This window comes from Palaemon carinicauda, chromosome 17, assembly GCF_036898095.1.
Source record: "Palaemon carinicauda isolate YSFRI2023 chromosome 17, ASM3689809v2, whole genome shotgun sequence".
Taxonomy (NCBI): Eukaryota; Metazoa; Arthropoda; class Malacostraca; order Decapoda; family Palaemonidae; genus Palaemon; species Palaemon carinicauda.
Window position 1 is genome coordinate 61,165,971 of NC_090741.1, and position 26,448 is coordinate 61,192,418.

At 42.8% G+C, this 26,448-nt stretch overlaps 2 protein-coding genes and 1 pseudogene across 2 annotated transcripts in view; 1 reads left to right on the top strand and 2 right to left on the bottom strand.

The window, feature by feature from the left end:
• LOC137656810 (transmembrane protein 192-like) overlaps positions 1-20,673 on the top strand; it is a 58,690-nt gene extending 38,017 nt beyond the window's left edge. The window contains exons 6-7 of the mRNA XM_068391121.1: positions 8,516-8,615; positions 16,121-20,673. Of these exons, the coding sequence (XP_068247222.1) occupies positions 8,516-8,615; positions 16,121-16,241 (221 nt within the window). The 3' untranslated portion in view covers positions 16,242-20,673. The remainder of the gene's footprint in view (positions 1-8,515; positions 8,616-16,120) is intronic.
• The window catches only part of LOC137656101 (uncharacterized), a 505,345-nt pseudogene extending 482,193 nt beyond the window's left edge, over positions 1-23,152 (bottom strand).
• Positions 1-26,448, bottom strand: part of LOC137656812 (mitochondrial thiamine pyrophosphate carrier-like) — a 615,169-nt gene that overhangs the window by 528,680 nt on the left and 60,041 nt on the right.

Consider the following 26,448-nt stretch of genomic DNA (forward strand, 5'->3'; position numbering starts at 1 on the left):
AGGACTGGGCTAAGGTCCAAATGTCATAGTAGAGATGTCTAATGAGATCAATTTACAGGCTGGCCAGCATGCAGTGTTTGAGAATTTTTTCACCTCATAACCATTGCTGGAAAAGTTAGCAAATCGAGGAATAGGAGGTACTGGCACACTAAGAGAGGATCGTCTTCATGGTGCCCCACTAATGGAAAAGAAGGAAAAGGAGAAGAAAAAATATCATGGGTACATGGAAGAGGCACTTACTGGTAGCACATCAGTAGTAAAATGGAAGGTAGCTGCTGTGACTTCAAAGTAAGAATGCTTCAAGTACAAAAAACAGGGCGATGGAGCAAACTTGAGAAAAAGCATATTGAGGTTGATATGCTCAATTCCATTCAGGTGTATAATTAACAGATGGGTGGTGTTGATATATTTGATCAACAAGTATCGGCCTATAGAACTCGAATTCGTTCAAGAAAATGGTGGTGAGCAGTATTTGCTTGGAGCATCAATGCTCAAGTTGTCAATTCATGGATGCTTTATCGCAAACTGGGAAATATAATCCATTGATAGACTTCATCTGGCATTTTGTAATTGCCATAATGAAGCAATATGGTGCTCCTCGTACATCTCCTGGACCTAAGAGACTGTCTTCTGGAATTGCAAATGATTCTGTGCTGTACAATGGTGAGCAGCACTGGACCAAGGAAGGAGACCAGCGTCACTCAAGATGCCGCGAATGTTCTCGACGCACAAAATACATATGTGTTCTGTACCTCTTCATCCAAAATGCATGTTGCCCTATCATAAAATACCTCAGTAGTGCATAATGAACAACAGACTGAAATCATTTGAAGCTATATAGGGATAACCTACGTACAAGAAAATAGAACAGTGTGGATATGCAACTCATGCAATATGTTTAAGTATTTTTTTTTCTTTTATATTATGAATCAGTAAGAATTTGGAGTTTTTATTGTAACAGGCAAGATTAGTGATGATAATTATTAGAGATAATGAAGTTATATTTGAAATACTTAGGTTTAATGTAAAATTATATTGTACGTCAAAAACAGATATTTTGTGCATTCAAAGTGGCTAGTGGCAGTAAGATATGCTATATGATTGAATTTTTTATGTACTATAATTCAGATAGAATTTGCAGTTCTTTTCATAAAAGGCATGATTGGTAATGATAATTACTAAGTATGATAAAGGGATGCTTAAAATACTTATGTTTGTTAAAAATACTATATGTTATGTCTAGAATAGAAAATTTTTGTTCATTCAAGTGCCTAGTGGCAGCAAAAGCTGCCATCAAATAAATCATACTTAAGAAAGGAATTTTTTTATGGTGATGATTTTATGTTGATAGTAGACCAAAATAAAGTATTTTCTGCAAATATGGTGTTTTTAAAACCAATAGATAATTCTCGTTCATAATGGGTTAATTCATTTCCTTAGTGCTTGTGTCGTGCGTTGTGTGCGTTATGGAACGGTATTCCTTGATTTTCTTCAAGGAATTGATAGCTGAAAGGAAAACTTTTTACAAGAAATCATTCTTCCTCCCCTTATCCTCGGTGTTGCCGTGTAGGGGCAGCTTATGTTCCTCTTCAACCACGTGTCAGGACTACTGGTCCTGGAACGTAGTGCAGTGAGTGCACTTCGGCACTAAAAGGAAGAATACATCCAAGAGACTCGTAGGAAGACGAGCCTCTCCTCGCCAAATTAATTCCCGATGCCTCGTCGAATAGAGATTCTTATACAGCCATCTTCCCCTACCCAGAGTAGGGGACGAGGTAAGTCAGTTGCGGGGAAGTGCCCATTGCTCTTCCCCAAGAGTTTGAGTGGGTGCGGTATAGCACCAAGAGGAAGTGGGCGACGAAGGGTTCGCCTAAGAAGACTAGCGCCGGGCGTCCCGCCGGGCTGAGCTTCCCTACCACCCTCTCCTACCCAGAGTAGGAGACGAGGTTGGTTTATTGTGTAGAAGAAAACTCTTAAGAAGTAGTTCGAGGTAAGTACTACTTTCGGGAGTGTGTGGGGAGACGTAGTCCTGGTGCATGCAGGCCACGTCTCCTCTGATGACCCCATGTGGGGGAAAATGTCTCTAATTCTTCTCCAGTCTCTTAGCGTATTTTTCAGTCTCTTCTGCAGCCGAGGGCCTCGCCGAGAAGGAGCCTCCCAGATCTGTCTTGCAGCGTCCCCCGGACCGACAACCCAGGGTTTTTTCTCACCACGAAGGCCATCCTCCAGACGCAGATATAACCCTCGCAGGGAGAAATGCGAGAAGGCCTCTTCAGGCAGGCGTAAGACCGCGAAGCCTCCGGTTCACCCCGCCAACGGGTGTAACCGAGCTTCTTTACGGGCAGCCTGGCCGAATCAGCACAGCTGGTTCGGCCCTCGGACTTACAAGGAACGGTTCCCTCCGTCGGGTCAGCCCACAGGGATCCGCGTCCGCGTCCCCCAGCCCGCCCGTAGGTGTAACCGGGCCTCTTTACGGGCAGCCTGGCCGAATCAGCACAGCTGGTTCGGCTCTCGGACTTAAAAGGAACGGTTCCCTCCGTCGGGTCAGCCCACGGGGATCCGCGTCCGCGTCCCCCAGCCCGCCCGCAGGTGTAAGCGGGCTTATTTACGGGCAGCCTGGCCGAGTCAGCACAGCTGGTTCGGCCCTCGGACTTAAAAGGAATGGTTCCCTCCGTTGGGTCAGCCCACGAGGATCCGCGTCCGCGTCCCCCGGAGAGAATACACGAACAGTAGCCCTCGACGGTACGGCGTTGCCGGTTCTGACCCCGAACCTGGTGCGGAGCTCCCCGCCGGGGAAACCGGTACCACCGCAAGGGAGTGCCTGGTATTCCAGAACCGAAGCTCCCGGGGAGTGCCCGGTGACCTGGCGCCTCGAGATCAAGCGGTAGGAAGGAATCCACAGGTAAGCGTAAGTCCCCGAAGCCTATGGTTAACCCCGCCCAGCGGGGGAAACGCGCTGCTGGTCGGGCGGCCTGGCCGAACCAGCCCGGCTGGTGCGGCCTTCGGGTCAGAAGGAACGGTTCCCGCTGTCGGGTCAGCCCACGGGAACCGCATCCTCGGCACCCAGAGCCTTGGGCCGACGGGAGTCCCCGCTGAACCAGTGTTGCTTGCGGTAACCCAGGCCCCCTGGTGCGGGCGTCCCCGCAGATGAAATCCAGGTCCCCGGCTGACGGAGAAGAGCGATCCCTGACGGAGGACTCCGTCTATAGGAGATTGGTTAGCCTTTGCAGAAGACACCACAGGTACCGGAACCTGCAACAACGGACGTAGTTTCCGGGAAGTCAAGCCTTTTTGAGGGTCAGCAGGTCATCCTTAGTCAAGGCGTTTTCAGACAGTAGAGCCTCTTCAGCCCCAGTCTGGTTCTCACCAGCAGGAGCCTCCATGATGGAGAAAATGTCGAGGGACTTAGTAAACGTCCCCTCTTGGCTGGACTGGTGGGCTTACTCTTTGGGAGGTGTGGAAGCCTCCTTTGACCCCGAGGACCCTGTCCAGCAAGGCCTTCAACCCTTAAGGTTATTGAACTATCAGTCTCTCACACTAACAGATAACTGGGTGTTCTGGAAGCGAGACACTGTTCTGGCGATAGTGTCTTGGAAGGCACCAGACGGGGAAACGAGACCCATTCGCAGCTTTCCCTTGGGGGGAGAGTCTCTGTTTCCTCGGAAGGAACTAGAACCATAATGGAGAAGGTCTTGAAATAGAAGGAGACTAACGTCCTCAGACCTACAACTCCTAGGAGACCACCCTATAGAGGTCTGTCTCGGATAGTGCCGCGACACCCCAAGCATCTACCAGCACTACGAGGAGAGAAGCCCCCCTCTTCCTCCTGGTCCGCAACGCCTCAGCCCCTCTGCAGGGGAGCTCCAGCGCCCTCTAGCTCCTTCTGGTCGGGTTACCCCGCCTCTAGGGGAGACAGGTCAGGCCGCCCCTCTAGAAGAAGATAAGAGTGGGAGGCCCCTATCCCCACCCAACCCTCGGGTTGGAGGGTAACTCAGGCGTCATTGGCAAGCATGGAGGGCTCAAGGAGCGGAACCTTGGACAGTGTCCTTACTAAAGAAGGGCTACGGACTTCCATTCCTAACGGAACCACCCACGATTTTTCCGGCCAACCGGATAGAATGGCTAGATCCCAAAGACCCGTTAAAGAGGACCGCCCTTCAAGAGGAGGTGTCATCCATGCTAGAGAAGGGTACCATGGAAGAAATTCTTCTCCCAGGGCCAGGTGTCTACAGCCTCCTATTCCTGGCACTAAAAGCGACCGGGGGGTGGAGACCGGTTATAGATCTGTCAGCTCTCAACAGGTTCGTCAAGATGACGGACTTCTAAATGGACACGCAGAATTCAGTCCTGCTGTCCTTGAGGGAGAAAGATTGTAGGATACCATCGACCCCAAGGACACATACTTCCAGATTCCGGTCCACACCTCGGGTCGGAAGTTCCCCCGGGTAAAATAGGGTTCCCAGCTCCTGCAATTCAGGATCCCCCCTTTTTTCTTTGGTCTGTCAACAACGCCCAAAGTGTTCGTGAGAGTCCACACGGCTGTCGCAGTGGGGGCGCACGAACGAGGCGTACGCCTTATCAGATACCTGGACGGCTGGCGGCTTCTTCCCGCCTCAAAGGTCCTCTTGGAGGGACAAGGGAGAAGTCTCCCCCAGTTTTTGCAAGGATCTGGGGAACTGAATCAACCCGAAGTAACCAAATCTATTCCCTTCCACCGGAATGAACTACTGGGGAATAACATTAGACTTTTTTCGGGGAGAATTTTTTCCCTTCGGAGAATAAGATATGAAACCTCAGGCTCATTAGTCAGCCGTTCCTGTCAGAACACCCCAGGAGGGCGGAAGACGGGCAGAAGCTGACAGGTCACCTGGTCTCTCTGGAGAACCTAGTTCCCCAAGGGAGGGTAAGGCTCAGTTCCGTCCAATGGACTCTCAGGAACCTCTGGTGACAGACGGATTCGCAGCAGGTGCTAATCCCAGTCATTCCAGACACAAGACCCTCCCTAGAATGGTGACATTGCCAGTCGAACTCACTCAGGGGGACGTCCTTCGGGACCGGCCCTCCCGAGTTACTACTGTTCACAGACGCCTCCAACCAGAGGTGGGGAGGCCTTCCCCTCGACGAAGCGGCACGAGAGACCTGGTTGGAAGGGGAGAGACAACTCCACACAATGTCCTGGAGTTGGAAGTAGTCCAGAAGGCGTGCCTACACTTCGCAAGTCTGCTAAAGGGGAACACCGTGGCGTGGATGAGCGACAACACCACGGTAGTGGCATACATAAACAAGCAGGGTACTGTAATTGAAGGAGTTGTGTGATCTCACCATAGAGAAAATAGATTGAGTGGTAGGGAATCAAGTGGTGATGTTAGCAAGGTTCATTCCCGGAAAGTAAATGTTCTGGCCGACGACCTCAGCAGAATGGGCCACATAGTAGGGACAAAATGGTCCCTTCTCCCAGGAATAGCCAAGCTCAACATTCAACGCTGGGGTTCCCCGGTGGTTGACCGCCTTGCAACAACCTCAACGCCCAACTCCCAGTCTTTTGCTCCCCTGTACCAGACCCGAAAGCTTCCTTAGAAGACTCTTTCAGCACAAGTGGGACAATCTGGATGTGTACGCCTTTTCCCCCTTTTCACGCTGATAAGACAAGTGCTCAGCAGAATAAAGGTGGCTCGAAACCTACAGATGACTTTGGTAGCGGCCTGGTGGCTAGGCAGGAAGAGTGGTTCGCGGACCTAAAAGACCTATCGAGTCAACCGCCGTGGCCTCTGTCCGTCAGGTCAGACCTTCTGCACCAGCCTCACTTTCTCAAGCTCCTCGGCAGGCCTCTCTCCCTACGTCTTCACGACTGAAGACTAAGAGCTGCTCCTGAAGAAAGAAAGATATTCTTCCTCCACGGCTAAGAGAATGTCTCTATTCCTAAGAAGTCGCCACCCGCGGTCTTCCAAGCAAAGTGGACCTCCGTCGCGAAGTGGTGCACTGAGAGGTTCATTAGACCTCTTAAGGCCTCTGTCCCAGACATGGCAGTTTTTCTGGTGTTTCTCAAGGACAAAGTGGAGAGGTCAATCCCAGCCATAAAAAGGGGTTCGGGCTGCCTTAGGCCAAGTCTTCCTCCGGAAGGGCATCGTCCTGGGGGCCTCGAGACACATAGCGATGCTTGTCAAAGCTTCGAGCAGTCTTACCCCCCTCAGGCGGGAAAGGTGCCCCAGTGGGATTTAGGCAAGGTCCGGAAGATGATGTGTCGCTCCCACTTTGAACACTTGAAAGATATCGTGAACAAAGATCTCACCCTCAAGGCCGTCTTCTTGCTGGCCTTGGCGTCCGATAAGAGAGTGGGAAAGATACATGGTTTGTCATTCGACTTCTCTCACTCCGACCAGGTATTAGGAACCTCTTCGTTTCCACAGGTGTTAAAAGGAAGCAAGTTCCCGAGAACACCATTTCCTGCTGGCTGAGACAAGGCATCGCTAGAACCTATGAAGAGGATAAAATGGCAGTGCCAGGCACTCCCCGGACCCATGACATCAGGGGTCTGAGCACCCCCTTGCCCTTTGAGAGAAACATGGTGGTGAGGCAGATCCTACAGACAGGTACTTGGTCGCACCAGTCAAACTTTACTGCCCACTACCTCAAGGGTTATTCAAGGAAATCCTTGGACAGGTTCTCCATTGGGACAGTCATGGCCGCCCTCCGGGCTGTGTAGCGGTAAGGCCAGAGGCTGTACCCAACGATGAACACATTCTTCGCGACTACATCCGGAGAAAATCGTCAGAAGAATTTTTAAGAAGTAAAATCTTAAGTAATAGCGTAAGGTGGCGCAGTTACCCTCACTCCCGTACTCTGATGGGCCCCCGCATTCCATAGCCCTCTAGGCCCTACGTGCCTAGTCAAGTGTCAGAATAGCACTCCCGCCTCCTAAAGTATAAGTCTCCTAAGGAAGTAATTCGAGGTAAGTATTCGTGTTGGAACAAACCAAAAATTTTAAGTAATTTTTATTTTTCCCAACATACTTACCGAGAATTACTTCCGGGTAATGGCCCTCCCTTCCGTCCCCGGGTGCCATCCTTCCATTGCCAAGTTGGGCTATATGGCGGACTGAATGAGGAGAATCGCCCAGAGAGGCAGTGACCTGACCTAATCCTGCCCTCGGGGCGCATTCTGTGGCGGCGGGGGTAGGCCTGTATGGAGTACGGGGTGAGGGATATCGGCGCCAAAAATGGTCGAGAAAGAGGTCACCAAGTGACTCTCCTAAGGAAGTAAATCTCGGTAAGTATGTTAGGAAAAATAAAAATTACTTAAAATTTTTGATGTTATGAAAATTTCTCTTTTAAGAGACGAGAAATTGCCCCTAATATAGAATATGCAAAGTTAAGTGATTCAAGAACACTTCCTATTTAATTACCTACAAACATCATCTCTTTAGTCAACCAGCTCGCAATCTAGTTGTGTAATAAGTGTGACTAGGATTGCTGGAATGCAAGGGTTTAACAAATTGGGTCTAAAGTAATAGAAGAATTCAAGCCTCTGCATGAGCTTTCAAATCTTTACTGCCCAGCAAACTTTTCAGAATATTTACTGAAAGAAACACTATTAATACTTGACTCAACTTGAAAAGTTAAGTTAGATTTGACAGTTGGATGGGTAACATGAAATTTATTACTTTTAAGAGAGGATCTTAATTCTAATAAAGGAAGCTTGCAATATTTAGAGCATTTGAAGTTCATCAGTATCGAAAATTAGCTGATATGTGACTTAACTAAAGGTTGTGTTGTGTCGTTGTCATGCTGGCTATGTACAAGAAACTTGTTCTTTCTGGGGTTTCCCCAGAACTAAAATAAAGTTTCATTTTGCGGTTGGAACTTTTAACTTGATTGGTAACAGTAGAAACATATTTTTCACAAGAAGGCCCCGTGAGAGAAGTACACTCCTAAGCGATTATTTAAATCACAATACTTATTTACCTCAACACGGTACACAAGGAGAATGTGGATCATGATCTCCGAGAGACAGTTCACTTGAACACTTACAGTAATTGTTAACAAGTACAGAAGAAGATATTTTTGATGAGCAATAGGTAAACAATCTAGAACACATCTTAATTAAACTGTGACAACAGAATTTGAAAGGAAAGGAAATGGAAATCTTTTTTGAAGTTTGACGTATAGATGTTGATTAAATCGAGCTTCTAGAAAAGCAGCAATATGAACATCAGAGAAGGTTCATAGAAATGAGAAGAAATTTTATTAGAACTTTGTTCTCAACATAATGATGCTGTTTTTATTACAAAAATCTTTAGTCCAGTGCTAATTTCAGAGTACCATGTAAGAACACTGTAATTAGTTTTAGTGTATTTTTTTTGTTGGCTTGTTGATTCTGTATTGTTAATTGTCAGTTCTAAATATTTAAGGCTGCATCTCAGAGGTGTTGAGCAAAGAGTGTAATAGAAAAGTTATTTTTTATAAATACCCTCATCTTTTAATGCATCCTCAAATAATGAGTTCACTTGATTTTTCAGTTGAAGTTGTACGATTCAATGGGGCTGGATTGCCACCAGATATATTAGCTGAAGACCTAACATTCAGGTTCACACGTCCTGATTCTTATGTAGGAGTCAGGTAAGTAGAGTTTTTCACTTTGTTGCTATGATTATTATTACTATTATTTTATATTCAGTGGCACCACCAATTCACATTTCTACTCTCGCGTAGGGTTTGTCTAGAATGAAAGGTTTATTGCTAAAGATAGTATCTGGGGCAACGGTAGGTTAAGGAAGTTGGACAACTAGATGGTAAGATAGAAAAAATAAATGATATGAAGTAATAGGCAGAATGCATTGGTATCTGGCAGGTGAAAGGAGGCAGTATAGGAACTTTGAGGACAGTGCCAGTTGTAGATGATTATTATAGTTAATGATTGCAGTTTGAAACCCTTTAGATTCTTGTACTTACCTATAATTGTTCTTAAGTAGCTTGTTCTTAGAATTGTTCCTAAAGAAACATTTTGGGAAACCCTTAGTCATCAGTCCACATTGCTGTCTTTTTACCACCAAGGGAATGATTTTGATCGAGTAAATAAATTTTTAAAAAAAATTTTTTACTTGCCATTTCAATGGTCAGTAATACCCTTGCACTACTAATTTGGACCCTAACCAAACAATATTTCATGACTATTGTGTCCTGACTGCCATCATAACTGCGAGATGTATTGTGATTCCAGTGTTCTGAACTCTTAGGATATAAAGAACTTGGATAGTTTTTGTAGTTAAAAATGAAGGTAAATTGAAGCTTTTTTTTTTTTTTTTTTTTTTTTTTTTTTTTTTTTTTTGGGGTAAATATTGTTGATTGGCAGTCTGCAAGGAGGAATTGCTTAAGAGGCCATTCATAACATGGCTTCAAGTAGTTTCCCTAAACTAAATTAACTAGGCTTTCTTACCACTTAACCTTTCCTATTTTGGCTCCATGCTTTATCAGTATGGCAACTGTTAAACGTTGAAAATATTTCTGGTCTCTCGTCTTTGTGAGTTTGGCCATTGGGACTTTTATGTAATTACAATTCTATTAAAGGACAATCATTTGTATTTAAATTACTGCCTGCTTTAACCACTCCACAAGTCTTGTGTAGATAGGCTTGCTCTACCTAGTGAGTGGACTCGGCGCACTCTCCACCAATCAGTAATTACAATCACCTCGTTAATAGTTTAGACGGCAGTTTCCAATTTCGACAAATTCATACTCTAATTAAAGTAAAGGACTGTTTGTATAATACAAATTACTTTATAAAATATTTTCATTTGTTCCTACACATATACAAATCCCATTCCAACTAGCTGAAACTCTATGCAAGAACTCTAGACTGTATATAATGCTAGAGTCGGGTTCCTTACACCTCGTGAACCATAAGCATTTTTAAGGAGGAACAGAACCCTTTGCCTCAAAGCAGTTGAGCTTGAGATAGCATTCTGTGTTGTAAACTTGGCAAAAATAAAAAGACTTGTCTCAAGCTGATGAAGATCAATTTCTTGCCTGGATAAATCACACTGGCCCCTTGTAAGAAGTGTTGGGTAAACTACCTCTGTTTACACACAAGGTAGCTGAAAGCTATTGTGATCTTACCTTCAATTCAGGTCGAGTCCAGGTAGCAAGCCCTCCGAAGCTGTGCCCCAAGAGAGGGAAAGATGGCAAGAAATAAAAAAACCAGTTACTCATAGCTTCATCGCATACTTACTCATAATCTTGGCACTCGACCTGAATTACGTGTCCTGTAAGAGGAGCTGAAGTTGCTAAACCACCAGCTGAATAGCTAACATGGGTCCCAAAGTGAAGGTGTTCATGTACCTGAGTTGCATCCTTTCAGGTAAAGGACTAAAGGTAGTGTGTTGTTTCCAGACACCTGCTTGTAGAATGAGTGCCACAGAGTTGGGGTTAAAGGCCAATGAGGTACTAACGCCTGTAACATCATGGACTTTAACTCCTATCCCACTCTCAGATGGGGATGAAACTTTCCTTAGCCAGAAGGAAATGGAGTTTTTCATGATTTTCTTTTTATTCCTTCCTGTGCTGATAAAAATATGCCGCAGGTGGCAGACATGGTACGTTTCAGGTAGGCTCTCAATGCCCTTACTGGACAGAGTAATAACTGGTTAGGCTTCTCAGTTACCTCATGAAGCCTTTAAACCTGAAAAGATTGGGAGACTATATATTACGAGTTTTATCCACAGTCGCAGGGATGCAACTGAAAGGAACATCACTCCACTCCCTTGATGGGTATTGTTGAAAGTGTCAATATAGTTTACAAGAGCCGCTTAGCCGAGGCTTATGTGAGCAGGAACACCGTTTTCAACGGAAGATCTTTGTTCAAGGCTTGCATTAATGGTTTGTAAGATGCCCCCCCTTTAAGTGAACCCAAAACTGATGACATTCTAGGATGTTGGACTCTCTTCAACTGGAGGGCTGGAATGCTCAAAGCTCCGTATGAGCATCGAGAGTTCTTCTGCAGAAGGATGTCTACTCCCAAGTCTAAAGAGTTGGCTCAAGGCCAAGTGATATCCTTTTACTGCTGAAAGGGAGCAGAGTTTCTTCTACGTAAGTAAAACAATAAGTCTGCAATTAGTGGAACAGAGGCTCCGAGACAACAACCATAGAAGAGGTAGACTGCTGTTGAGGATTTATGTAGGTATCCAAAAAAAGCCTATCCGAGACGAGATGCTGGATAATCATGTGTGCTGTAGGGACTTCACTACCTCATGATAAATCCTGACTTGTGGTTGACGTAGAGGGTTAAGAAAGTTCTCTCGGAGTGTCTGTCAAAAGAAGTAGCAGCAGATCTGGGTATCTGTGAAAAGAAGAGCAGATCAGTAAGATAATTCTCTTTGAGGGTCTGTCAAAAGTAGCAGCATCAGATCTGGGTGTCTGTCAAAAGAAGTAGCAGATTAGGGTGTTGCTTTTGTGCTATGAAAATAGTGTGCATGTTCGGAGATGTTCAGACTACATACAGAACCCTTTATAGCAGGTCAAACTTCGGAAAAACGTAGGCGTCAAGGTCGACCCATTGGTGCTGAAACATGCCTTCGAACGCCGCTGTTAGAACCGGTACTGTTGAGCAATAGATTTGGAGTATGTTGCTCAAGGCCGTTACAAAATGTCCGTCGCTCAACTCCGAAATGTTGATGGGAACTTGTCGATCTTGCTCTAACCAAGTTCATGATACCTCATGATGACCTAGGTGAACTCCCCATCCTTCCTTCGATGCAACTGTAAACAGATGAAGCTCTGGAGGAGAAATCGAGAGCCGACTTCCCCTTCGAAGGTTCGTCTCCTCCAGCCACCATTCGAGATTCATCTTGGAACTCTTTCTGATAGCCAAGGCTAGAGGATCATCTGCATGTTGAGACCATGATAACTTCAGCTTCCATTGAAGAGACCGCATGTGAAGTCTGCCTCCGAGGAACTAACTGTTCCAGAGATGTCAGATGGCCAAGGGGTCTCTGCCAATGATGAGCTGGCAGATATGACTGACACAGGAAAGGGAGAGCTACCTCTTCCTTGAATGGTATCAAACTCCATCTTCAAGTAAACCAGTTTCTGAGTAGGGATGAAAATAAGACCTCTCGATTTATCATGATCCCCAGTAGAGAAGTCAGTCTCGAAGTGCCAACATGGTTTCTCTTGATTCTACAACAATCAATCAGTCGTCCAAGTAGTGAAGCAACCAGATTCCGTCGTCTTGAGGCTAGGAAGCCTAGGACGATACCAACTCCAAACACCCTCATGAAAATCCTGAATGTGATCTGATGAATGAATCTGTTCTGAGCAAACACCGATGACCGGTCTCTAGCCTTCAGATGCCTTTTTCACAACAAAGAGTTGACCTCCTGCAGGGCGTCCTTCTCCAGCTTCTTTCCTACTTATTGTTGAAGGGTTTAGAAGTTCTGGTAATTCCTAATGATAGATTACGTTGAAGCTGGAGGAGGAGAGCTTATAAATGGATAGTCCAGTCCTCCGCTGTGTGGAACCACCACATCCTCCAATTCCTTTATAGGCAACCCCCCTGGTGGTATTACGGGAGGGACATTCATTTAGCGTATGTGCTTTCCTCTGGTCTTATCCCTACCTCTGCTACGTCTCTGGAACTGACAAGAGAAGGGTACCTGGGAGGGCTTCTTGAGAATGGGCTTTGGTTGTAGACCACTCTTCTTCTTGGGCTGAATGGACTGTACTAATGACTTGGGCCACCCGGATGTAAAAGGTACCTGGGGTGCCTGAAAGAGCACAACGTTTCATATCAACAAGTTATGCGTCTACTTCCTCTGATCTTCCTTCGTGGTCGCCTTGTCCTCAATTGTAAATGGCGACGAGGTCTTCAGAGAGGTATTCCACAGGTCCAGCTTCTTCAGAGGGGTACTCCACAGACCCAGCTTTTTCCTTGAGTCTAATGCGCTCGTGCATCCTCAAAGTAACATTTTCACGGCGTTTCTTCAGTATTGTATCCAGTTCGCCCCGTGGTTAGCAACGTGATACATCAGGTACTTTGCCGCCTTAGCACCCATTAACACAACATCCTTTAACGCCTGCTTCTTTGTGGGGTTGGATAAGTTATCCATATCTTCGAGATAACCGACTGTACCAGATCAGTGGTCAATCCAGAAGGTGGCCTATAGGGTGTTTATGGCCTTGTCTTCCATCGCAGATGCATCTGCCGAGGAGAGTAACACCGCGACTGACAAAAGCCTGTCTGAAGTACAGCATGGAGTGATGACAGCAAGCTTGGGATCAATTGGAAGTGGTGATGGTAGTGCCCCAAAGATTCTGTAATACCTTTTCTGCTTAGGCAGTGGAATAGGTATGAGACCAGATGACTTGCTGGATTTAGGAGTCCTTTTCTCCCGCTGCCTGGGCCTCAACCTTCTCCAAAACCTCCTTGGCTAAGGTAGACCAAGGAAGTTCTAGTCGATGTTTTGCATTAGAAGGAATGCGGTACAGAAGGTCAATGCATGTCCTCCAGCCCTTTGATGGAGGTCCAAATGCTTCTTCTAGGCTGGTAATTTCACGGATTTTCCTCAACACTTTGAAGAAAGTAGATTCAGATTCTCAGTCTTCAATTGCCAAGAAACTCAGGGTCTGCAGATTGAGGATCAATCCCAACTGAGTCCTCAGAATCGTCGTTTTGTGCGTCTCGCAAAGGAATGGAACGTCCTCTAGGATTCGGCGCGAGGCCGATACTGAAGATGAAATCTTACTCGCCTGATCCGCGTGTCTCACAATCTGAAGATGTTTCGTGGGGTCAACTGGTGGAACCTGCTTCTTCTCTGTCTTTAGTCCCATCTTGTCTTTTTGTTTATGCACCTGCACCTACGTAGAAAGGAAATAAAAGTCTCAAGATGAAGGAGACAGGGATCCCTTTTGTTCAAAATCTTCAAAGAGGAAGTCGCTGGTTTGGGTCGATCATACTCTTATCAGAGGCATCCTAGAGTTGTCCACAAAAAAAGATCTTTTGTGGAGGGAGAGAGAAGAGAGAACAGAAAAAACCATGTGTTCTATCTCCAAGTCTCGTGAACTCTCCTCCTGTCCCTTCGCTTTGAACTAATGTTGATTATAAGGATTGGGGACATTGAATTGTCCTGCCTAGAACAGGACTATGACCCAAACTTTGAAGGTGAGGGGTCCCGAGAAGCCGTAATCCTTTGTGCGGGCGAGTGCTTGTAAGGACCATAAGAACAGGAACCACCCTCTCCCTTCTGCTGATGAAGAGAAGGGGAGTGAGGGTTAGAAAGCAACATATCCCTTACCACTTTATGCAGGTAATGTGCTTGGGAATTTTTTGGAGTGTGTCTACTAGTCTTTCAATCTTGACGGAACGTGCTCTACTCGACTAGTCATACCACTTTGAAGGATGAGGAGGAGCCTCATCAAAGTATGGTGAATTCTGATGGCAATATGAGCAGCCTGAACGCTTAGCGGAACGTGGAGAAAAATGTCTGGAGCGTGAAGGAGAGTGCCGACTGGAGCATCCTGTTGAAGATCTATTGCTGGAGCATGGAGGTGAAGAGCACTAAGAATGTATGAGCAAAGCAAGACTGGAATGCGGGGCGTAGTTGGATTGCGATGGAGAGGCTTCCTTGCAACACGAAGCGTTTTGTGGATCATAATGGCAAAGCATGGCTGGACAAAGAACTCAAGCGCCTCAATCAACGGTGAGAAGTTGAAGAAAGGTGCTGAGTCGACGGCAAGCTGGGATTCTTGTGTCTTATGCAAGAAGAACTTGACGCCTTCTGCCTAGAAGTGTAACCATGAGAGTGCTCTCTGCACCTGGAGTGTAATGGTAACACACTCACCGAAGGACTGGAAAAGTTAAAAGACCCTAGAGATAGTGATTATTTGTGAGACGGTTTGCTATCAACCTTTGCAAAGAGGAGGCTGGATTACCGACAGGAAGCAGAAGATTGACAAGCCACAAGCTACTGTCCTTGATAAGCCTTCTGAGAAGTTGGAGAGGTTAGGTTGAAGCTCCTCTTCTACAGTGCCGTCTACAGGTGGGGGAACGACGGCCAACTGCTCCTGAAGAGATCCCTCTGGACGTCTTAAAATCAGGAAACTTTGAAGGTTATTCTCCGATGGGGAGCCCTGGATCCTGAGACTGCCACTAATGTCGCAGAACCTCCACCTATTGAAAAAGAGGGGCCTCACCCAGAGGATCACTAAGAGCCGGCAACACATTCGTCTCTGAGCTTCCCCAAAGGTTGACTCTTACTCAAGTGGCCCCAGGGGTCAGAAAGGAAAATCACAGGGCAAGAAGTAGTACATCTGGCCTTCGACTTTGAGGGCGACCTCAAAAGTTCCTCTTGGCTTCTTCGTCTTCATCCTGCCTTGTTTCAAAGAAAAAAAGGGCATATAACTTGAAATGAACCCGCGTTAAATATTGCAAAGGTTCACCATTATATTTCATTCTGGCAACTTCCCTCCCTGGGAGGATGGTTATTCCTTACACTCATTACATTCTGAGGCCCATAACTGATCTTTGCAGGACTGGGAAACCTAATGAGAATTCACATCGATGCCGCTCATGAAATTACAGGTCTATGGCGGTGTTCCCAGGCATGTCCACAATACCAGCATGATGACAACAATCACACTCAAACGTACTAGAAAAAGGAAAAATATTAAAGTTTAAATACATTTCTGCCAAAGTTCAGACATAAGATGTCTGCACTCTCCAATGGCTGAAATCGAAGTGAATAGCTGCAGATTGGTGACATCTAAGTGAATAGAAGAAGATTGGTAACTCCCTGTGGGATTTTTTACACCTCATTAAGTTTCTATTGCCTTGTTCCAGCTTCGCTGTTATCATTCTTCTGTAGTAAATGACGATGGTTTTTATTGATTTAGGAACAAATACAATTTACTTTAAAAATTTATGGTTACAAATTATTGCGGGTTTGTACTAGAAATTATTGGCTTTGTAAAACAATTGAAAGTATTGTACATTAAATATTGAAAAAAAGTGACCAGATTTGCAAAAAATACTGAAGTACAGTACCACTAATTAACTTTTTATTCTAGTTTAACCTAAATATTTTTATTTTGAAATCTCAAATATTTTTGTAATGATTTTTATTCTTTTACAGAGGACCAAGTAATCTTGAATGGGTTCTTGAGCGCCAGGCGGATCTCCTACAGGTTTTGCGGCATAGAAATTCTATTCTGACCCAACAGATTTATGCTCTCACACAACAAATGCAGACCTGAAATGACACAAATATATCAAGGATAAAAGAAAGGATGGCATACTGTACATAGTTTTTTTTTCATATTGCAAGTAACACTTTCAACAGTTATAGAAAGTTTATCAGTTACAGTTTGTTTAACAGGTCAGTTCTATACTTATACTTCTTTTCATTGAATTGTAAGTTTTAATTTCTGTTGTTCATTGAATTGTAAGTTTTAATTTCTGTTGTGAGTTTGTCTTCCGAAAAGTTTTGCATTTTTGTTGTAGTTATGTTGGGATATCTCTTGTACAGACTCCTATGATAGCTGAATTACAAACAACGTGGTTTTTACTTTACTTACAGTGGAGTAGATTTTATGACAGGATATTCTTAAAGCAACATGCAGTGTTCAAAAGCAATTTGATTAAATTACCAATTTCCATGGGGGAATAAATGTTGCAATTTGTTTCCACATGGAGCCATTCTCTTATATTTTTAATAAAAGTGTTTTGTATATTCTCAAATTAGTATATAATTAATCCTGTTATATTAATAGAAACTTATTTAGTACAGTATATATGAAAGTTAATTTATAGGATTTTGTTAAATATTTTGCAATTACATTAAGCAAGGATTAATTTTATTAGTTTGTTGTAGCTTGTAAATGTGGCTGTATTGATGAACGTTTTCATTTTGTGATAATATCGGCATTTGTATATTTCAGACTTCTTTGTAGGGATGATTAGTTTATCATTCAGTTGTTTTACTCAAAAGGGCTTTGTATGTTTTCAGTTACTGGTGTATGTTATGTTTAAAATATAATTTGTGTGCATTTTTAAGATCGTAGATTTTTGTTGTTTACCAAGGGAATGTCTGTACATTAGTGATAAATTTTTAAGTACTTTAGATTCATAGTGTTCCACTCATAGTTTGGAATACCAGAAGTGACTTTGCCAAAGAGGATGGCAAATAGCCCATCATGTTTATCCACCACTAGATGATGAAGTAAGTGATAAGATAAGAGCATACAAAGTCAAGTATACAGTAATCAAGATAAATAGCCTAATTTTTTTTTTCTATATTCATACACTCGAGTAACTTGTTTTTCATGTTTTATTCCTAAAAGTAACCACCTTGATATTTAATTTTTTGCTGTAAGGTTGACTAAAATGGCTATTTTTTTGTACTGTATTTAAACAGCCTGAATCAATCTTCCCATTGCACACTAATTTTCAGATACGCCGAGATGAGTTTCACGAAATGCAGACCATAAAACTGTTCTGAACTATTACAATTAGTATGGTAGTGCAGTGAACTGAGTGTCTTATCAGTGTCTTAAGCCCAAAGACAAGCAAGTATTTGGTGAAAGGAAACAATCCAGGGAGGAAATAAGCAGGTTGAGATGGACAAATTATGGGTAGAGTACCTTTTTAAGAGACAAAATCAAACGTAGCAGTCCACCCAACCATGAATCCACTCCAAGTAGCACTGTAAACTGGATCTATCCACTCTTAACTAGCACTATAAACTGGATCTAGTAAGATCTTTTGACACTACTGAAAACCGCTCAGTATATTTAAACTCTTAAGAGAGTAGCAGCTGATGTTTTGGGCAGTACAACTTAAAGGGCTCTGAGGTCCATTGAAGGCTTCTAAGATAAATAATAAGGAGGGAGTTATCTTTTTTGGGGGGTTATGGACAAGAGGTATTCAATTAATTTAAGAATCCAGTTATACATCTATATGGCATAAAAATTGTGACCAACACTATAGATTTGCAGTTATGATGTAACCATTAATAACCACAATTTGAAGACGACCATTCCTCAAATGGCCAGACAAAGCCAGCCATGTGGTAAGGGCATAAGAAGAATAGATGGTTATAGTCTCCATTTCCCTCTGGACCGGAATAAAAGTGAAGAATAACTGGGAAAAAAAAATTGTCCTTCCTCACATGACTGGTGCAAGACAGCACAAGAATTACATTTAATAATGAAACCTATAATATAATACATAGCTTGAATAACATGTCCTGTAGTGCATCTTGCAGGAAACAAAATTCATTATCATGTACTCAATCATCAATAATAGAGAATGGTTTGTGTGAGATGATTTCCTCATCTAAGATATTTTCGATGATATTTGGATACTGAGCAGCTAGAATAAGACAACCAAAACTTAAAGGTTAGCTGATATTCAAATATGCTTGTTCTTGATCTAGAAGAAGAAATTCTCAAATACGGAACGACAGTTAGCCATGGAGACAATAAAAAAAAAAAAAAGTCAGTGATGGGACAATAAAGATAAATAGCAGGGATTCGTGTACCTGAAATGTGATAGCATTCTCAAGACATAAGACTGCTTGCATATTTAGGGTGATTTTTGTGCAAGAACCCTTCCAATGCTGTAGCACTTATCATTTCAGGGAAGGTGTGCGCCACTCTGTAGATCAGCAAGATTGAGCGCACTCACGTGTTTAGTAGAACTACGGTATTTCTTTTGAGAATATCTTGTTCCTCCCGATACTCATTGAGGGTTGGTCAATCGGGGAAGTCTGACCCAAGGACAGAACTTCTAAGGGAGAGAAGTCGCCCGTAGCCGCCTTCCACCTTTTGACATTTTAAAGGTGACCACTACCTACCCTCCTCACAGGGAATCCAAGTGACACACATGCATCCCGTACAAAGGGTACAAAGCATGAGGATCTACCTCAATACCACTCACTCCCAGGAATGGACAAGCAAGCACACACACTGAAAAGAGAAAGAGAAGTTCCAAGAGGAGCCGATAGCACATGTGATAGTCGGCGGCAGGAATCGGAGACCGTTTAGTATACCGGCAATAGGGGGCAAAGCTTCCCTGCGACTGGCTAGCGTTTACCAGTCACTGCATTGTTCAAGCTTCTCTTGATTCAATTTCCTATAAAGGACAGGGGTTTGTATTTGTGTAGGAATAACTCTTGTTTAAGAATATGGATTAGCCCAATAATGTTTAGATGGTTGAAGGGGATTTAAATAGTGAGGATGGAAAATCTCGAAAACACAATTTAAGAATATAGGTATCCTCACCATTAGCTCCTGACTTAATTGCCCACTACTATGCAGATTTTGTAATGTGTCCATTTTCCTTTAACATCATCTGTTGTAACAGAAGCAACATATTCCCTAATTACCCCAGTAATAAAGCCTTCAATGCTGCTATGGTATTCTGTTTATATACAGTACTAAGTTAACGTTCTATCAGAATGAATTTTGATGATAAAGTTCGGTCAGTTTAATAGTAAACAGTTTACACCCGCAAATGCTAAATGGATCACTAGAACTCTGCGCTAGACATCGCAAGTTCCTGATAAGAAAAATGTAACAGTAACAACAAATTAAGAAAAAGGAAATCTTTCTATGACTCAGTAAATTTTACCTTGCTTCTGGCAGAATTGTAGCTCCAATCCTTGTCTCAAACCACCAGGCAAATTTGCTTTACACAGTCAAAGAGACATTTTGCTACTTGGTCATCTTATGTCCCAAAGAATAGGTACGGATGCTTATCTGGACATGCCTCAACTCGCTCAGATTCCAGTGATGGCAGGATGATGTATTATTTCCATCCTGTGACTTCTCTCCTTTAGCTATTCACTCTGACTAATCTGTTCCTGTATAGTTGGGCTGCGTCAGTTTTGAATCCTCAAAGTCCTCAACCTGTTAAAAAATAGACATTTGTGAGTATCTGGGTGCAAAGTCCTTCCCAATGCTTTGTCCTTTAACATTTTTTTCAAGAATTTTTCATTCTTAGGAAGAAGTGATACTTTACCCTGTATCAGTTACTTATAATTTTAATGTTGTGTATTTCAGAATCATGTCCCGCATTTTTATTTCTATCTTTATGCTATTAGAGTAATCTGTTTATAAATGCCAAATTACCTCTTTAAAGGAATGTTAAAACTATCAAGTCCTTGAAACCTACGGTCTTGTCTGTCAAAATTTAATTACTATCTATTCAATGTTTCATTGAATTAAACACATGGAATTGGTATAAATAAATCTATCAATAACAATCAATTGGTTTTAAAGTGTAATCACTGTTAAAGCTTATTTTACAAATGACAGAAGTTTGTAAGTTACATTGTACAACCTAACATATTTTTGGATATTACATAAAGTCAATTGCAGCATGTTATAAATTTGTTGAAGCCATATGTTTCAAAACGTCTCTAACATGGAGTAACTAAAAATGACAAATTTTAGGCTCTCTGGATGAGTTGATAATATGTACAGAGTAGAAGGTATTGATGAACATTATGTAATTACTATCATTTTATTAACCCTCTGGTGTGCTATTTTGTATGTATAAAAGGCTGTGATTGTTTAGTCAGGTATGTGCATTCCTAAACTGGTTCAAAACTTTATATATTTTGATGGTTGAGAAAATCACCAGTTTATTGTTTAATATGTATTAAAAATAAAATAAATTTTTCTACTTTGTGTTTTACTAAACTCTTCATACCTGGGCACTAGACTTAAATTGTAAGAGCAAGAATACTCACATACCATACTGTTAAGCATGAGCTGAGCCGAGCATGTGTAGTTTTACACTATTTTGATGGCTAATATTCATACTGTAGGTTAGTTTTATTTTACCTATGAAAAAAAAATTAAACATTTGAGAAAGTAAGTTACTACTATTAAAGCAATTAAGAGTGTTTTCCTCGGTTTTTGTTTTGTGATAAAGATGTAAATTCTTTTTAAAAATATCCATCTCTTTCCCTTCACCTCAAGACAAAAAGTTATGGTCAGGATTTAGAAACTTGGTATAGGTGCACTGCCATGTACTATGATTTGAAATGATTTTCCAATTTTAATGTTGGATCAGACAAGATAAGACAACAGATGCATTTCCTTTACTCTTACCAATAGGTCACGTAGTTCAGTAAATTGTGTTATTGGCTACATGTCATCAAAACAAGGATAAGATTTAGTAGTCTTACCTGAAAGTCTCTTGCAGATGAATCTTATTCTGTTGTCGTAGCCTACTGAATTTTAGATAATGTCACAGTTGAGACTACATAATGATGGCAGTGATAGGCAAAAATAACTTTTCATGGCATAGAACACACACCGTGTTTAAATACTACCTATTCATCGACATAGACAACCTCAGCAAATGCTTTTGCTTGGATTTTAAAGCAATTGCTTCAGTTCTAATGAATAAAACAAAGTAAATGCTTGTGCTAGTAGAAAATGCTTAGAGCAGATGCTTACGCTCAAGCAAATGCTTAGAAATTATCAGCAATTGCTTCATTTCCCATAAATAAAACATAGCAATTCCTTAAGCTTCTCAGCAATTGCTTAAAAAAGTTTAAGGCAGCTCATCCTTTCTCCAAATTTGTATAAAGAAAACTTACCAAAATCGCCATACAACATTACCTTACGATTACAAAAATTGTACAGATTCAGTGAAGAAAATGTGGAATGGCTGGCACGACATTTTTAGGCGAATATAGAGAAACAAGCGGAGGTGCTCTCTCAAATAAGGATTGAATGAAAACATTCTTAAGGTATGTGTCAGACCCAGGATACCAAAACAGCATAGGAGAGGAGATAGGTATTCATCAAACAAGTGTTAGTAAAGTTATTGGAGAGGTTCTCAAGAAAATTGTTGAAAAAGCAAATTCCAGAATAAGATTTCCCCAGTCTGAGAATGAAATGAGAAGGGCCCAAGAGAAGTGGTCAGGAAAATATCAGTTTCCATATGCAATTGGGTCAATTGATTGCACTCATGTGCGTATTCCAAAATTTAAACCCCCTCATCACTACTTTCACTACTACTGGAACTTATTCTGCCTGAATGAATCTGTAGTTAAAGGCAAATAAACCAAATTCCTCTACTGAACTACATGGAGTACCCTAGGAAGTGCTCCGGTACCAGACATGAGCTGGGCCCGTCAGATTGGGAATGGATAAAACACAAGTCGCACGTGGCAGGGTCCCTAAGCAAAAGCTAGGACTCCATTCAGCAAAAGGTAGCAAACGGTGATAATTAAGCAATCACTTTTTGCCTAAGCATTGGCTACCTTTTGCTACTTGAGCTTTTGCTTTTTCTTAAAAGCTTTTGCTTTAAGCAAATGCTTGTTTTTATTCATCAGGCTCAATATCTGGGTAAGCAACCAAGTAGGCTACACTTGTAACATTGAAACGTAAAGATTACAATACACTTCCAACTCTATGAACTGTAAATAAACATTTTCCTAAGCCACTGAAACAAGAGCACAACAAAAAGGATCTGAAATAAGTTATAATTATTGTAGTTACTGAGCACTTTTCATCCTCTACCGCCTTTTTATACGTGGCGGTACATGGCAGCAAGAGGAAAAATTTTTTAATTCTTATTCTTGAGTGAATTGGCATCTTTAAATTACTGCAACGTCATTTTACTTTTCCAAAGTTACGATTTGTGGAAATGATTCATTTCAAATAAAAGTCCATCAATAATTTGGCAATAGCTAGGAAATTATTTGGCATTTTTTAAGTTACTGCAATAACATTTTATTTTTCCAAAGTTAAGATTCGTGGAAATAATTTATTTTAAATAAAAGTCCATTAATAATCTGGCAATAACTATGAAATTATTAAAATCAGCTAATTACAATAAAAATTAAGGTTGAGGTTTTAAGAATGCTTAATTGCTAATATTATGCATGTATTTTGTTATTGATTTATTTTTTTTAATTGAACTACATTATTGTATAAGATGATGCTTAAACCTCCCCCACAACCACAAAATATTTCTGCTAAAATGATATTTTAATTATAAAATAAATTTTTGAATATACTTACCCGGTGAATATATAATAGCTGCAACTCTGCGGCTCGACAGAAAACACACTCAAAAAACTCGCGAGCGATCGCTATGAAGGTTGCGGGTGTGCCCACCAGCGCCAACTGTCGGCCAGATACCACTCTTGTATGTAAACAAAACCTTCAATTCTTCTCGTCCCGCTGCGTCTCTATTGGGGAGGAAGGGAGGGTCATTTAATTTATATATTCACCGGGTAAGTATATTCAAAAATTTATTTTATAATTAAAATATCATTTTTAAATATTTAACTTAGCCGGTGAATATATAATAGCTGATTCACACCCAAGGAGGTGGGTAGAGACCAGAGTTAATTATGTTTACAGCGTATAAGCTAAGAGTTTTTTTTTTTTTTTTTTTTTTTTTTTCATTTTGACAGTTATCAATATAACAAAACCAAAATATATAGGTACCTGGTAAGGAAGTTGACTTAGACGATTACTCTGCCTTGTAAGTCTGTCTTCCTCACGGAGCCCAGCGATCCTCTTAGGATGCTGAAAGACTCCCAGGAGCTGAAGTATCAAGGGTTGCAACCCATACAACAGGACCTCATCAAACCCCTAATCTGGGCGCTCTCAAGAAATGACTTTGACCACCCGCCAAATCAACCAGGATGCGAAAGGCTTCTTAGCCTTCCGAACAACCCATAAAACAATATTAAAAACATTTCAAGAGAGAGATTAAAAGGATATTGGAATTAGGGAAGTGTAGTGGTAGAACCCTCACCCACTACTGCACTCGCTGCAACGAATGGACCCAGTGTGTAGCAGTCCTCGTAAAGAGTCTGGACAGCTTTTAAGTAAAATGACGCGAACACTGACTTGCTTCTCCAAAAAGTCGCGTCCATAATACTTTGCAGAGATTTATTTTGCTTGAAGGCCACGGAGGTTGCTATATCTCTAACTTCGTGCGTCTTAAACCTTAAGCAAACATCGGTCTTTCTCATTCAAGTGAGAATGAGCTTCTCGTATTAAAAAAATCTGATAAAATATGACAAAGCATTCTTTGACATAGGCAATGAAGGTTTCTTAACTGAGCACCATAATGCCTCAGATTTCCCTCGTAATGACTTAGTACGAGCTAAATCGAACTTAAGAGCTCTAACAGGACATAATACTCTTTCCAGTTCGTTGCCTACGATCTCTGATAAGCAAGGAATATCAAAAGATTTAGGCCAAGGACGAGAAGGCAGTTCATTTTTGGCCAGGAAACCAAGTTGAAGTGAACAAGTAGCTTTTTTCTGTAGAAAAGCCGATGTTCTTACTGAAGGCATGAAGTTCATTGACCCTTTTAGCCGAAGCCAAGCACACTAAGAAAAGTGTCTTGAGGGTGAGATCCTTCAGGGAGGCTGAATGTAATGGCTCAAACCTGTCTGACATGAGGAACCTTAGGACCACGTCTAAGTTCCATCCAGGAGTTGCCAAACGACGTTCCTTAGAGGTCTCGAAAGACTTAAGGAGATCTTGGAGATCTTTATTGTTGGAAAGATCTAAGCCTCTATGTCGAAAGACCGAAGCCAACATGCTCCTGTAGCCCTTAATCGTGGGAGCTGAAAGGGAGTGAACCTTTCTCAGATGTAAAAGAAAATCTGCGATTTGGGCTACAGAGGTACTGGACGAGGACACAGATGCTGACTTGCACCAGTCTCGAAAGACTTCCCACTTCGACTGGTATACTCTAATGGTAGAAGCTCTCCTAGCTCTTGCAATCGCACTGGCTGCCTCCTTCGAAAAGCCTGTAGCTCTTGAGAGTCTTTCGATATTCTGAAGGAAGTCAGACGAAGAGCGGGGAGGCTTTGATGGACATTCTTTACGTGGGGCTGACGTAACAGATCTACCCTTAGAGGAAGACTTCTTGGAAAGTCTACCAGCCATTGAAGTACCTCGGTGCACCACTCTCTCGCGGGCCAGAGGGTAGCAACCAACGTCAACCTTGTCCCTTCATGAGAGGCGAACTTCTGCAGTACCTTGTTGACTATCTTGAATGGTGGGAATGCATATAAGTCCAGAAAAGACCAATCCAGTAGAAACGCGTCTATGTAGATTGCTTCTGTATCTAGGACTGGAGAGCAATAGATTGGTAACCTTTTGGTCAACGAGGAGGCAAAGAGGTCTATGGTGGGTTGACCCCAAGTAGCCCAAAGACTCTTGCCCACGTCATTGTGGAGGGTCCATTCCGTGGGTATCACCTGACCCCTCCGACTGAGACAGTCTGTCAAGACGTTCAAGTCCCCCTGGATGAATCTCGTCAACAGGGAGATGCCTCGAATTCTTGACCATAAGAGAAGGTCCCTTGCAATCTCGAGCAGCGTGAAGGAGTGTGTGCCTCCTTGCTTGGAGATGTACGCCAAAGTTGTGGTGTTGTCTGAGTTGCCTCTACCACTAAGTTTCGAAGAAGCCTTCTAGTATCATCAAGGCCAAGTGGACTGCTAATAGCTCCTTGCCGTTGATGTGCATGCTCTTCTGACTTGAGGTCCACAGACCCAAGCATTCCCGACCGTCCAGGGTCGCACCCCAACCCAAATCCGACGCGTCTGAGGACAACACGTGGTTTGGGTTCTTGACTGCTAGGGATAGTCCCTCTCTCAGACTGATATTGCTGTCCCACCATTTCAGGCATGCCTTTACTGGTTCGGAGACTGGGAATGATACCGTCTCTAATGTATTGTCCTAGTTCCAGTGAAAGGCTATATGGAACCGGAGAGGCAGAAGGTGTAGTCTCCCTAGTGAGACAAACTGCTCCAGGGATGAGAGAGTCCCTACGAGACTGTTCCAACTCCTGACTGAATAAACGTTTCGTTTCAGCATTAGTTGGACTTCGAGCAGGGCTTGACTGCGAATCTCCATCCCCAAATATAGAATAATCTGGGATGGGATCAGTTGGGACTTTTAGGTTGACCAAAAGTCCCAACTCCCTGGCCAGACTCAACGTCCAATGTAGATCCTGCAGACAGTGAAGACTGGACGATGCTCTGAGAAGCCAGTCGTCCAAGTACAGGGAGGCTCGGATCCCCGATAGATGGAGAGATTTTGCCACATTCCTCATGAGCCTCGTAAACACGAGAGGCGCAGGACTGAGGCCAAAGCACAGGGCTCGAAACTGGTACCCCACATTCCTGTAAACAAACCTCAGAAACGGTTGGGAATCCGGGTGTATAGGAATGTGGAAGTATGCCTCCTGAAGGTTGAGAGAGACCATCCAGTCGCCTTCCATAAATGCTGTCAAGACAGCCTGGTAGACTTCATCGTGAAGTTTGTCTTGACAATGAACACATTGAGCGCACTTGCCTCTTACGTACTCCTGCAGTGAACATGGCTGCCAAATCATGGAGCCATCCCTGAGGGACTTGTTCCTGCAGAGAACGTGGCTGTCAGATCATTGGAGCCATCCCTGAAAGCC